Source organism: Eleginops maclovinus, chromosome 18 (assembly GCF_036324505.1).
Source record: "Eleginops maclovinus isolate JMC-PN-2008 ecotype Puerto Natales chromosome 18, JC_Emac_rtc_rv5, whole genome shotgun sequence".
NCBI classification, from domain to species: Eukaryota; Metazoa; Chordata; class Actinopteri; order Perciformes; family Eleginopidae; genus Eleginops; species Eleginops maclovinus.
Window position 1 is genome coordinate 10095600 of NC_086366.1, and position 15204 is coordinate 10110803.

The 15204-nt window shown below is 40.4% G+C and overlaps 1 protein-coding gene across 1 annotated transcript in view; it reads left to right on the forward strand.

Annotated features, from left to right (window-relative positions):
* The window catches only part of dync2h1 (dynein cytoplasmic 2 heavy chain 1), a 105417-nt gene that overhangs the window by 76911 nt on the left and 13302 nt on the right, over positions 1 to 15204 (forward strand). Inside the window, 7 exon segments of the mRNA XM_063907500.1 lie at positions 2679 to 2789; positions 5619 to 5688; positions 6113 to 6198; positions 10314 to 10389; positions 10731 to 10873; positions 10876 to 10956; positions 12197 to 12301. Coding sequence (XP_063763570.1) covers positions 2679 to 2789; positions 5619 to 5688; positions 6113 to 6198; positions 10314 to 10389; positions 10731 to 10873; positions 10876 to 10956; positions 12197 to 12301 — 672 coding nt within the window.

The window sequence follows — 15204 nt, forward strand, 5'->3', positions numbered from 1 at the left end:
CCGGAAAGATCAGTTGAAAAGTGTTGTTAAGTGTGTTCTAGTGTCATGCTGCTTGTCTGTGTACATTTTTATATTCCAACAATGCAACACACACATTCTGATAGCTGTTCAAATTTCCATATCTTAGATCTTCTGTACTGCACATACACAATTGCCTTTGCCTGTCCGACCGTATAAGTCTCTCAGCTGTTTGTGTGGCTGTTTGTTACCTTATGTGTTTATTTTCTATGAGGGTTGTTTTTGTGCATGTCTGTTTTTCCATTTCTAAGGGCACATATATGAGTGTGTTTGTATCATGTTTGCTTTGCAGTGCATACCAGTGTGTGTCATCCGTAGGGCTCGTGTTGCTCACCCTGTATGCTGTTATCATTGTGTACTGCACATGTGTGTCACGTTCTATTTGGTGTGTTATAATGATGTGTGTCACTTTATCTGTGCTTCACCTGGGGGTGTTTGAATGCCGTATCACTGCAGCAGGTCATATCTCACTTTGCGGCACAGCTGTCAGCAGCAGTGAATGGCCTGTGTGTCTGCCCTCACCTGTGTGGGTGTGAGTGAGAAAGTGTTTTGGTGTGAATGCATGTGCGTGCCCCGGGGTTAGCTTGAGGTCCCTCCTGTCCAGAAATGTTGCCGCTGCCGGTGTGACCCAAAGCATAGCTTAATACCTCTCCTCTTCACTTTTTTAATCCTCTCGTCCACTCTCCTCACCCCTCTCTCTCTTCTCCTGCTTTTTCACTATTTGTTACCACCTCAACACCCTGGGTATTTTCTTCTCCCACCAGTTTTTCTTATCACTGCTCTTTCCCTCTTCTCATAGTAAGGGAAAGAAAGAATGAATACATAGTGGATGTGAAACAGGAGGGATGTAGGAAAAGATGAACTGAGCCTCAGCTTGCTGGTGGAAATTCGACTAAGCCAGGGCTTTGTTTTAGTTTGAAATTGTTAAGGTATTTTATATCTGCTTCGCTTTCTGTACTTATGTCCATCTGCTGAGTCTTACTCTTCTTTACTTAAATGTACTTTTTTAATTTTCCCGCTTCTTTTTACTATCTGTCCCTCTGGTCCATCCCTCCAAAAAGCAGTTGGTCATTTAGAAAGAGGAGACGGAGGGGAAGAGACGCGGCGAAAGGGGAGCGGTCAGTGTTCATAATTAAAGTTGGCGGTGCAGATGTCCTCTCTTCCCCGTCTGATCAGATTCTTCCACTTGCACTGTTTTTTTCTGTCTCATTTTTCACATCATCCACTACATCCATCCATCTATCTATCTGTCTATCGCTCTAAACATTTCAGCCTGCCAATCACAATGTAATGAAATGACTAACGGATAGAACTGGATTGTTATAAATAAATCACGTTTGTTGTGATCTGATCTTCATCACAAGTCAAATCATTGTGATAGGAAGGATTTAGGAGAAACTAAATAAAATGATTCCGATCTCTAGTGTAGAGATGCAACTTTTTGTCAGCAAAAATGACTGTAGGAATGAAGCCTGTTGAGGTCTTTATTTATCTGTGTCTTTAACACAATGTACATCTAAACAGTACAACAACATATTCTCAAAAGAAGCTTTGGATGTGATAGCTTTTAAATAAAAGTGCTTCCGCTGAATTCCCTTTCCCCGTATCTATCCATTTCATTCATTTGTAAATGTGTCTGTCCTGCATTTTCTGAAATTACCATCACTTACGCTGGTGAAATTCTGGTCGACAACACATGAGACACAGTCACACACACACACACACACACACACACACACACACACACACACACACACACACACACACACACACACACACACACACACACACACACACACACACACACACACACATATGTACTCAATGAGAGAAAGAGGAATTTTCTTCGAGGGATGACACTTCTTGTGTTCTGTGAGTTTCTGTGATCATGTGTGCTTCCACAAGAATGAATTAGGTTTCAAATGATGCAGAAACACATTGATTACGATTCTGTGTGTGTGTGTGTGTGTGTGTGTGTGTGTGTGTGTGTGTGTGTGTGTGTGTGTGTGTGTGTGTGTGTGTGTGTGTGTGTGTGTGTGTGTGTGTGTGTGTGTGTGTGTGTGTGTGTGTGTGTGTGTGTGTGTGTGTGTGTGTGTGTGTGTGTGTGTGTGTGTGTGTGTGTGTGTGTGTGTGTGTGTGTGTGTGTGTGTGTGTGTGTGTGTGTGTACCCAATCAGATGACACAAGACCCTAAGTTGCCAGAATGCTATTGTTAGCCTCAAATCTTCGAGAAAGAGAGGAGGAAGGAATGTAAGAAGAGAAGTGAGGAGAGAGAGCTGGAGAGTGAGATGAAGAGACATCAATGGGGAAAAAGAGAGAGAGGGGTTAATAAAGGTTGAATATATCTGTTAGTACAAAGGAAAACATGAAGAAAATTGTTGTAGGCCAACACAATCTTGTTTTAAGAGCCTGTGTAATAAAGTGTATGGACAAAATGTGCAATCAAAGGCTCAAGTCATGTGTGATTGTTTTTATAAATAAATGTGTTGTGTGTTGTGAGAAATAGTACATCGGTGTGTGTTTGCATATGTCTGTGAGGTAGGGCATGAGTTTACAAAGGAAGAAATTTGCTCAGAGTTGTCTCTACAGCCAGATAGTTCTGCACGGTTCTCCTCTGGTGGTCTCTTAATGTCTAATGTGTCTGCTGTCCTTCCTCCACAGGAGCTAAATGTGCTACATCCCAAAGCAGGCTTTCGTCTCTGGCTGACAGCTGAAGTTCACCCCAGATTTCCTCCCATACTGCTGCAGTCCAGCCTCAAAATCACTTACGAGGTACACACAAACACAGAGACTCACATATATTCCAGTTAGTTTAGTGTTATTTAGCATTGACCTAGTAACACAAACATGCTCCCATGTTTGCAAGAACACTTAGCACTAGTGCTCACTATGTTTTAGTCACATACAGTATATCACATTTTCAATCCTCCTGAATAGGTTTCTATGAATCTCTACAGTAGTCAGTCATATTTGTCTGAGCCCTGATGTGCAATGCTAACATGCTAATGCGTACTTGTGAAGGGACTGTGTCAGTTTGAAATGTCATGCTACAGACGCAGCCGTATACACTGTACATCTGTAAGGAGCAGAAGCCTGCAGCTTGTGTGGTAGTGATGCGTGTTTTAGTGCTCAATCTGATGGGAGTCATGCTCAAGGGGTTAGCGGCTTCAGCAGCCAAGCATGCTGCACAAAAGCCCCCCTCCCTCCTCTCTGTCTGTCTGATTTTCCTTTATTGTCTGTCAGATAAAATCACACTCTTTCATGGGCAAACTTATTGGCATTACTTGAAAGTGTGACACACATCCTGAACACATTCCCCAGTGTCTGTAATTTATTATTTCCCAACTGTAGGACAAGAAAGAAAAGAAATGTTTTTTTTCAGACCAAAGATACACTCTATATAAACAGATACATATGGACTTTTTTAGTTGTTCAGTGTCATTGCATCAGGATTGTATAGATCTGATATCTTAAAGGGAAAACTGTTGTATCACAGTGATTACAGCTTCTCCATCAAAAACCTAAATACCTCCACAATCAATTCCACTTTGCAGTTTAGTCTTGGAGGTTCAGAAAGTTATTACGTCTAATGCTTGAATAAGACTCAGAGTAAACCAGCATCTCAAAGAAGAAATATTGAATTCTACAAATGAATTGACAAAGAAGATACAAAGATCCAGAAAGCCTAAACTCCATGTGAATTTAAATTGAGAAAAAGCGTTATTTAGTTGTTTGTTTTGTCTAAGTGTGCAGAGTTAACACACTTTATTACCTTATTAAGGATGACCAAAAGCATGATCTGAATCAGGGATTTAGCAGAGAGTCAAATTCAATCTGACACAATGTAAAACCTAAAAAAAGTGAGCATCTTGCAAAAATCTGCTGAAGTTGGTGACATATGTCAGTGAAATGTAGTGCACATACATTAGGCTGTGGGTTTTATCAAAGCCTCCAGATGGATGTGCCAAATGTTCAGCAAAGCTGTTAATGTGTGAACTGATGTCAATGTACACTCATTGTTTCCATTCTAAAAAGAGCATAATGTTGCCGGAGCAACCAAATGTACGGGGAACTGTTCAGAGATACAATATGTGCTGACTCATGTACTGTAAAGAAAATACTTACTAAAGTACAGTACAACACAGGAACACACTGTGGGTGGCAAAGGCTGCTGGGCATCCAACAGTAACAGTATTATTTTGTTTTATTCTTAGACTCCTTTTTTAATTCACACAGAGACACAAATTGGATAGAAATTGCTTAAAGGTCCCTATTATGCAAAATACACTTTTTGCTGTCTTTTATACATGAATATGTGTCCCTGGAGACTCACAAAGTGTCAGAAAATACAACCCTCTCTCTTTTCCTTCTTACCCACATCTCTAAAAACGGGGGTACAAACGAGCTGATCCAGATTTGCTAATGTAATGATGAAAATGTGGGCTGGCTTTACATTGAACTCCTGGCAACGTCCCGCCCACGTGACACCTCCCAACCTACCATCTGCAATATAAAGTCTGCTAGCTGAAACCCCTCCCACAGCTGTGTCTGTGTGGTAAACCCCGCAAGATAGAAACGTTTGAGCTCCATACTGTTTCAGAAAGAAATGCTTGATGTGGTTTTGAACATAATATGGCGTTTAATCACCCTGCGTTTAGCTGAGTATCTTCTCCTGGTAGAAAACTCTCTTCACAGAGGAGAGAGCGCTGCATGACCTCCAAAGGGGCGTGGCCAGCTTCAGCTCAGCACTCAGCTGTAAAGGGACAGTCACTGAATCCTCACTTCAGGAACAGGGCTGAAATAGAGGGGGATGAGGCATGCTACAATTGGTGATCTGTTTGGTATTTTGAGCAAAACAGTTCACAGAAGTTTTGTATAGATATGGCCCTTTAATATATTGTTCAAAGATAGCATAATACGAGACCTTTAAACAACAGGTAGTTGCATATGTCATGTGTTTCCTGGTCCTACATGGTAAGTTTGAGCTGGAATTATCACCTGACTCATTGAATTGCATTTACAGCGTTGTTTTGGTCTTGCCAGTCGCACATATTTGATAAAGTAATTTTGGAATCATAGCATTTGGGCATGTCAGTATACCACACTAACAATTCTTCACAATAATACAAGCTCACGTGTAATTAAAACATAGAGTTGTTTTGTTCTTTTTCACGTATAAAAATGCCAGAAGAATCAGAATCTAGATCTACTATAGCTTCTTGGTCCAGGTAGTATCCCCTCCCTTTTGTTTGATGGACAAATCTTGTCTTTAAGCTCCTGTCTAGTAAACAGAAGATCCCGGTTCAAATCCCAGCAGGGCCCTTTTTGTGGTGCACCGACTTTCCATCATCATTTGATCATGCAGCACATAGGTCTGTCACACATGTTCAGTGTCACCCTTTGCCTCGCTTTGCTTCTGTGCTTGTATGGCAGGTTTATGTTGGGACCTTGTAATCTGTTCTTGCCTAAAACATTTGAAAGTTGTGGGATGTTCCATCATAATAAAGCCCTTTATTTTTCTTCCCCTTCCTTCCTCTACCCTTGTTGACCTGGTCCCTTTCCTGCCCGTCTATTTTCCTCCCTTTCTTTTCCTATTTCCAGGCTCCTCCCGGGTTAAAGAAAAATCTCCTGAGAACGTACGAGTCCTGGACTCCAGAGCAGATCAGTAAAGGTTGGCTCTTCTCTCCCCCCCCGAATCATTTTATGAAGTCAGTTGTTTCAAATTCACGGTTATTCAAAGCAGTGAAGTCAATCTTTTGAATAATGCTATTATATACATTTGTACACAAGCCTCTGCTCTGTGCTTTAAGGAGTGAAACAACTAGTTTTAGCTAATGATTTGGCCATATGCTCTAAGAATGTTTGCTATGTAGTTGTTGAAAGTAAAGAAATAGTTCACGTTTGTTTGTTTTATTTACATAAATGCTAATTATTCCTGTGAACTCATGATTATCCTCTCAGTCCCCTCTGTTGTTTTTTTGTTTGATAAATAATTAAAGATTTCTGCCATGAAAGTTCATCAAGCACTGACACTGATTATGATTGCCTATTGTAGTTATTTCGGACGTGATAGGCTGATGACTGTTTGTGTGCAGGAGGCATCCTGGCCAGAGCCCAGTCTCTGTTCTGTCTGGCTTGGTTCCATGCTGTCTGCCAAGAGAGACGCAACTACATACCACAGGTAAAATACACAAACACACTCGAGTGGCCACAATAATAATAATTATACATTTGCTCTATGGTGAGGTTTTTGTATGACTGAAATTCACATGGTACTTAAAGTTAAAAGTATTGTAAAAGTTTATGTTGTAGCAATAAGTCTTAGGACAGTAAACTCAAATATCTGTAGAATTATAATGCCATTTGTAGGAGTAAAAGTATGGCAAAACTTCATAACACATAACATAGCACCTTTTCCTGAATCTTCCTGCCATTGGATTAAAGTTATTCCACCAGCATTAACTGCTATCACAACCTGAATTGATGCTGACTGCAAAATAAAGTGTTTTCATTTCCTTTGAAGTCACAAGCTTTTTATAAACTGTTGGACAGGCCAGCGCGGTGCAAGGAAGCTCCTCCACCATTGCTGTATGAATGGGTTTATGAGAAGTAAATTGTAGAGCGCTTTGTCAGGTAAGGTACAGAGAAGCAATATAAATGCAGGCCACTTACCATTTAAAACCTAAAGAGGTAATTGCCCACGCTCACACAAACCGCAAAATACTTTTTGTTCACACTGGTTATTACAGGTACATAATTACAGGAAATGCAGTTCAACACAGCTATGCAAATGCATTACTATTTTATTTTGTGGCTGGAAAATTACCCAAAATCTATACAGATTGACTAAAAAAGTCAAGGTCAACTAAGGCTTTTTGATTATGGCAAACATTATAATCCCAATTATTTTTGGTCAATATTTAGATCCAGATTATAATTATAATTATAAGAGACATTAATGGTGATGATACAGCAATGAAGACATAAGAGCGTCATACTGTAAGGTTATGTGCCACAATAAAGGTCTAATGACATTTATGTTGTATTCAGAATAGTAATTGTAGTTGAAAGCCTTATCGTCAACGCATTGACATCCAAAGATATTGTACAAAAAAAAGATACTATTCTTTGAACTTACAGTTCATTTTTTTTTGATAAATCCCCACTACACAACAAGAGAAATTGCTGTTATGTCGAGGAACAGAAAACAAATAATTGAACTCATACTCGCTTATATTCTATAATTGAGATTTTTACAAAAATGAAATCTTGTGATTTTAACGAATGATATCATTTGCATCCCTACGGAGAAAAGTAGTTTATTTATTTCTCAGTTGAAACCTGAGGCAGAGATGAATCAGCACAAAATTAATAGCAGATCAAAAAACATTGAGGGAAATGTTGCTGAACAATGACTTATTGCTCTATTGGGAACCTTGTTTCAAACAGAAGACAGGTCTTGCAAATAATCAAATTTGATTTAGAAAATAAATTGTATCATTTTCTGTAGCAAGTTTTTAAAGAAGCCACTTAAATGCATATGTAAGTTAATGGGAAAATGAGTGAAAACTAGACAATGTCTGTCCCTGTTCATGTGTACATCAGGGTGTAACACTATAAATGCCTTTGAGGAAAGTCCGACCGTGTGCTGTTATCTCTATTGAAGCGATTATAATGGATCGCCTCTCAATGACAGCAGGATTTTAGACTGTAGCTGTCCAGAAAAGCTCGAAACACTTTGAAAACAAACTAGTTTGTTTTGAGCATTAGCCTGCTATCACTATGCTCAATATTTTATGAAGGTTAGGAAGGATACAATAAAGCCTTCAATCCACAAAGTAAAGCTTCTAGAGTATGATGCTTTTTTTTTAATAAGCTGGTTTTCTTGATTTAGAGTGTGAGTCAAGATGCAAAGACATTGCTACACAGGCAAACACGGATGTGCTTGCTCCTGTCTTTTCTTGATACTGCAGTTTTTTCATGTCACGTTTTTACTTACTTATTATGTAGCATGTGGATGAGTGGCCAGAAGCACTGGGACTCATTTGTGTGCACTGTAGTGTTGCCTTACAGTGGTCTGTCTAATGGAATGACACAGCATGTCTTCAGTTTCAGCTAAAAGGCATCTATTTTTGCCTGCTCTCCAACACACAATCAACACAGTCCAGATAAACGTTAGCACAAGGGAGATCTGTGGCAGAGAACGTGTTTTCTAATTAAATTGCCACCACATTTGCACACATGTTTCTTCTTTCTCTGTTTCTCCTATTGCCCCAGGCTGTTGCTCCCAATACTCCCACTTAGCCATTCCCCTTGTGGAGTTGTTCGGGGGAAACAATTGATTGGCATACAAGATCTGACTTTGTGTCCGTCTTTCAATTTTTCTTCCCTTAAATTATCTCACTTTGCCTAAATGTTCCCCTTCAAGTCTCCTCTTACTGGCCTCTCTCCCTGCTACTGTTACCTTCTCTCTTTCTTTTCTTTCTTTCTCAATCACTGAATCCCTAGTAAGTGTTTTCATTTGAGATGGTAATGCTGTTTCTCTTCCAAAAACATGATCGCCTCATTATTCAGACAGACACAGCTCCTTTTGTCCACTCCACCATCAGTTACTCCCTCCTCTTGCCCTCCATCCTTTTCTCATTTACTCTTTTCTCTTTCCCCATTCTCATCGTTTTTTACTAGCGTGTGCAGGCACCACTTCATTTAAATAGATAGGGGAAAAAGACGTTAAGAGGCAAAGGGAGGAAAGTGAAAAAGTGAGAGACATGTTTTAGCGTGTAAGGTTGTGTTCAGCTTGATAAACAAACCGACTGCTCTGAAACCCAATTCTGTACTTTTCTTCCTGACATGGTAAGTTGTGTGTTGTCTGATTGCAGCAGACAGAAGCTTGTGTGTATAATTTCTAGCGAACACACATCACGGTAGCACTCACTATCTGAAGCAATAGGAAACATAAACACACACAATCAATGTTCACTTGCCACACACAAACACACACAGTTACCTTGTAGGACACATCATTTACATTGAATCATTCATTGCCTAAGCAGCCAATGGTAAATCATATGCATACATGCATGAGCACAGTCTCACTTATACATATGTAAGCACATTTATCAAATGTCGAGCCATTCTCCACTGTCTGTGAATACACACTCGAGCACAACATTACTGAACAAACAGCGCACACTTAATCATTCAAGGAATTACTGAACATGCGTCCATAGTTTTCCTCCACCCCTCACCTCATCCACCTACACATCAGTCGCTGATTGAATAGCAGTGAAGTGCAACAAACACACCCTTACAAACTAAACGCCCTCACACCTCTGTATGGTTTCTGTAATGGTCAAAGTTGCGCACCGTGGGTGTGTTACTCTGTGCATACATACGTGTCTGATTGCATCAGGCTTGTTGTTTTCATCCCTGAAGCCTCAGTTGTTATGTCTTCAATCTGTGATCCAAGTCACAGGGTAGCGTCTTCGTGTGTGCAAAACTTTTTCCCTCTTAAATATAAAGGACATTTTCTTTACGATAAAGGATATTCTTGTTCTTCTTCTTAACTCAACAGCTAATGGCTGAAATGATTAAGATTAAGATGAACCTTTATCGAGTTTTCCACTCTTTTTTTTATACACGCACATGCATTTGTACAGATACAATACACAATAATACACACATACATTTGAGAGGATCCACAGCAGAGAGGCAGCCCATCTAGCCAGCGCCACTGAGCAGTTGGGGGTTTGGTGCCTTGCTCAAGGGCACCTCGGCAGTGGCCCATGAGGTGAACTGGCTCCTCTCCAGTACAGACCACAATCCGTATTTCTTTGGTCTGATCAGGACGTGAACCGGTGCTCCTTCGGTCCAATATCCAAGTCCCTATACAGACTGAACCACTGCCGCCCATATTTAATATTTGGGGTAAACCTTAGTTGTGCCAGGTTTTTGTAATGTATCAATGAGTGTTATTGTGTATAATATTGAACAATCTTGTCGATGTATTCCGGATGTTTCAAGAGTTACAAGTATTGCTCATACAGATGGTTGATAAAGCTACAATAAAATTAGATTAACACATGTATTGACCTACAAAAGTCTATACTGATATGCAATAGATATGTCTTTCATTTCTCAGACTTGTGCATTATATCTTGTGTAGAAACATGTGGCTGTCATGTTATCTTGACTTAATCTTGACTAAATAACCTTGTACTTAATGTATTGTGACTCTTGTACAGTCAGTAACATAAATTGTAAAACTCATTGTCCCTCCTTTGTGCCTTTTTGCAGGGTTGGACGAAGTTCTATGAGTTTTCTATGTCGGACCTCCGTGCTGGCTTTGAGATCATCGACAGGCTTTTTGATGGTAGGGGGGCTGCTAACACACATTACAATGCAGTGGAGAGCTCTGCTATGTTAATTTGCTCTGCAGCACATATGCTAAGGAGAACTGGAATCGGTGGGTTTTTTGATCAATTACCTGTTTAATTCAAACTCCCACTGATAAAGCATGACCTGGACAATGCAGCATTTGCATTTTAATGTTGTGTTTATGTGTGCGCCCTTCATTGTAGCTTCCTGGCTTTCAGCATGTGTGTGTGTCGGTTTGCTTGTGTGTATTTCAGCCCAAGTGTTCTTTTGTTCTGTGTACCCTTATTACACAGGTTTATAGCTCTCTTTGTGCCTGTGTGTCTTTGTATTTCTAAGGTGGCAAACCATTCCAGTGGGAGTTTGTCCATGGCCTGTTGGAGAGCGCCATATATGGTGGACGGATTGACAACCCTTCTGACCTCCGCATCTTACGCTCCTACCTGGAGCAGTTCTTCTCTGCGCGTCTCTTTTCCTCCTCCTCTCAGCTGGTCAGAGAAAGAGCAAAGGTGGAACTCGCTTCTTCCCACCTCAGATCAGCCTCCCAAACTCTTGCTCAGTATTGGTAGGTTGTCAGGATGACACATTGGTGTAACACATGTGGTTGGGAAGAACAGATGCTGGTTTTTACAGTTCAGCTTTGAGACATTTATTACAGCTACAGAGAAAAAAACACACATCTAACATTGTTTCTCTACTTTAAGCAGAAGCAAAAACATTTAAAATAAATACAAATAAATCAATGCACCTACTCTATTCACTGACTAGATTTACACTGGGTAGTTTTGTATTGACAATTTATTGTCAGGAATGGGTAAATAGGACCCAAGTGCAGTAAAAAAAAACGATCAAAAGGTTTCAACAAAAAGCGAGCTCTAATTAACCAAAGCCGATGACCATGAAAAAACAAGAAAAAACCTTACATCCATAAACTAGGGAGCACGGGGTAGGATCCAGACAAAAAACCAACAGGGACAAACATGGAGGCGTCAAGACATCAGGAACAAACTCTGGGGAAGAAACGACGACGAAACGACAAGGAACACAAGGGAAAGCAAGACTAAATACAAAGGGACTAATCACAAGACAAGACACAGATGGGGAAGGGAGGCAGAAACACAAAGGCAACAGGTGATAACAATGAGACAATTAGACAGGAGGGAACCCAAAGACAGGAAGTAAAACTAGACCAAACACACAGAGGAAAAACATTTCAAGATAAAACAGGAAGCTACAAACACAAAACATAGATCATGACATTTATTAGTAAATGTTGTGTTTGCTTCATTTTAAGTTACTTTTTAACATAGCCTCAAGTTCACTCACTTGGATTTGTTATTCAATTTATTTGTGTGATGCTTCCATTATATTGATGCAGATAAGTAAAAGTAAATTACAAGAGGACATAATATATACCCTAACATATGTATTACATGTATTTGAAGGAGATCCATTAAGAGACCATTTGGTAAGTCAATGTGGAAATCTGTTGACACTCGTAAGGCGCCGTTCATTTTTTGTATTTAACGTACTTTTAAAGCCATATTGATTAGATAAAACAAAGCCATTCAAAGAGTTTACTCTCTGAAAGACATTATAGCACGAGTTATCCTAAACTCCAACATAGAAATCTAAATGTTAATAATCTTAGTGTGCTACAAGTTCATCTTGTTTCAACTTAAAAGCGCATGTTGCTAGTAGAAGCTAACATATTATCTGGTGTCTTTGAGCTGTGATGAAAAAAAAAAATGGGCATGTAAGTGCATACTGTGTGACCTTTAGAAGATGTATCTGTGTATTCCCAGGACTACCGCAGCGTAATCGAGAATCTCCCAGAGGATGACAGACCTGCTTTCTTTGGTCTACCTGCTAACATAGAGAGATCCTCCCAGAGAATCATCAGCTCCCAGGTGCACCAACACACACACACACACACACACACACACACACACACACACACACACACACACACACACACACAAACATTCATACACAGCCACCTGCTTTTCCCCATAAACCCACACACCACCTTCATATTTCCTGCAGAGAAATAAATAAACTGGACACACACACACACACACACACACACCCACATAGACTTTTTCCCATATGCTTATACAAACTTTCACGCAATTTCACATTGCAGACACACACTAGCGCATTCATCAGGTACATTTGCACTGTTCGTGCTCAGAAACAGATTCAGTTATGTACATGCCACCACACAAAGAGGCACTCTTCTGTTCTCTCTTAAATCTTATCTGCGTTCTGTGAGTCGGGTCAAAGTAGCTCCTGTAAAAAGTTTTTCACCTTCAATGCACCCTTTGTACAGGAAGGTAATTTATCCCTCAATTACTGTTCAAATTACAGAGTTGATTACTCGACCAGATTGTAGGAGAAACCTGTGCAGTCACAGTGTATAACGATGCATTTATTTCAGTTTCATCAGTCTAAATTCTGAGTTTGTGTGAATGTGTGTGTTACAGTGCATATGTTTGTGTGTGTTTACCCTTCAAACAAACCCACAATTCAAGTCATGCTGTGGGGAACACCCTTCTGTCCTGGAGACAAACAGCCAGTTTATTTAAGGGTCAAGACTTCAATTTAAGGTTGAAGCCTTTTACCAGGCATTCATCCGTTTCCATTTATTTCACTATGAAATCAAATTTACTTTGCAGAGACATGGGTAATCCATCACATACAATCTCACGTCGGCTGTCATTGTTTGTTTCAAGGTTGTGTGGTCATTTTGTTTGTGGTGTAATCCGATTTTGAAAAACTCCACACTGCAGAAATAATGTAACATCAAATAAATAGTGAACAGTCTTCAAAAAGTGAAGACATGGTCGATTCAGAGAATTACCCATCAAAGGGTTAGACATGCAAGTGTAGAGGGCAAAGTTGCTCAACCTTGAATTTGCTTGACTTATTTTAATCACTATCACTATAAAATCAACAATCAATCTCTGTCAGTCAGATCCTGCAACAAAAGAAACATGCTCTTGCACCATAAAGGAGAGGGACCCCTTATGTTGTGAATATGCTTGGGGTTATTTTTCCGTCTATTGGTCTGTTTGCAGCGTATGAGCGCATGTGTGGTTGCAGATGGTGTGCAATGTTTATGCTCATGTTGTCATGAATTATCATCACTTGTAAGTGTGTCTGTGTGTGTGTGTATGTGTATGTGTGTGTGTGTGTGTGTGTGTGTGTGTGTAGGGCTGATGGTCACTGCAGACTCTGATGTAACTTAACGCAACACGCTGAAACATATAACAAATGTATTCTTTGACTGTCGTCTGTGTGTGTGTGTGTGTGTGTGTGTGTGTGTGTGTGTGTGTGTGTGTGTGTGTGTGTGTGTGTGTGTGTTCATCAAAAAACACAGATGGAGATTTGAGAGATGGATAGACAGGATGTAGATGGTGTACTGTGCATGACTGCTGCTCTCTTTTTTATTAGTTTCTTGCACAATTGAGAAATGGTAGCAAAAACAAACACACCCATACACACACACACACACACACATACGTTTTCATTATAAATTGAGATGGAGACAGGTTGTGTATACAGTCCTCCTGTGGGTGTTAATGCATTTAAGTTAATTCAAACTGTCACTGTGGTCTGCTGATCACCGGAACCACCAATGCAGCCTCCGAATCCCACAAGGCCAGAATGGGTGTGTGTGTGTGTGTGTGTGTGTGTGTGTGTGTGTGTGTGTGTGTGTGTGTGTGTGTGTGTGTGTGTGTGTGTGTGTGTGTGTGTGTGTGTGTGTGTGTGTGTGTGTGTGTCCATGTGTGTGTCCATGTGTGTGTCCATGTGTGTGTCCATGTGTGTGTCCATGTGTGTGTGTCCATGTGTGTGTCCATGTGTGTGTCCATGTGTGTGTGTCCATGTGTGTGTGTCCATGTGTGTTCTACTGTGTCTTTATCCACCTCTCTCCCCTACTTGTGATTGTCTCCCCCTCCCTCCTGTCATTTGTCACTGTCACCTTCATTCTCTCTCTCCCTTTCTGTCTTTACCTCTCTCTGTGCCTCCTCCTCTCCCTTAAGACTCTTGTCACTGTCTGTGGGCTGGGCACTTAACCACACACACTGAACAGAGTTTTGTTGGTGGACGCCATTTAAAATAAATGCGTAGGCTCAGTGTGAACGAACCAACACGGGTCATCAGGGTCTACAGAGGACTCCCTCGGGCTTACAGACACAATGCATGATGTATGCAAATGAATGTGTTTGAATGGACTATTGTTCTTTAAAAGCGCCGCCATGTCTCATCATGGTGTAATAGCATCCTTGTTTTCAGAGCTCATTAGATGTTTGTTTTTTATTGAACACCATCTTGACTAAGACCATGAGAAAATGTCCCAACTATAAACCCTGAACCACAATCCTGGATTACAATTGAATCAATTAAAAGATTTAAGTGGACTTCACTGAGTGGGATTTAAATGGTACTACTCTGCATGTTGACATTGTCTAGAACTTTTATTTCCCCGTAGGTCATGCCAGTTAATGCAGTTTCTGTTTTGTAGTCATGGTTCACAGAAATCCCTGTGTATTTAAACCTCAACATATTTCAAATCTCCATCCTCAGCTGCACACTTTTTTTTAATGCTGTCATGGTGAAGTTCTAGATTAGCTATCTAGTTTTTTTGCCCCCCCCCCCACCCCCTGGCTCCCCCCTTCCATACAAACACATGCATGCTCATACACATTCACATACACACACTCTTCCCTCCTGAGCAGAGAAGATAAAGCAGGTGTTAGTAAGGAGTTCTCCTTGACCAAATGAAAGCCATTTATCAGACAATTTGCCT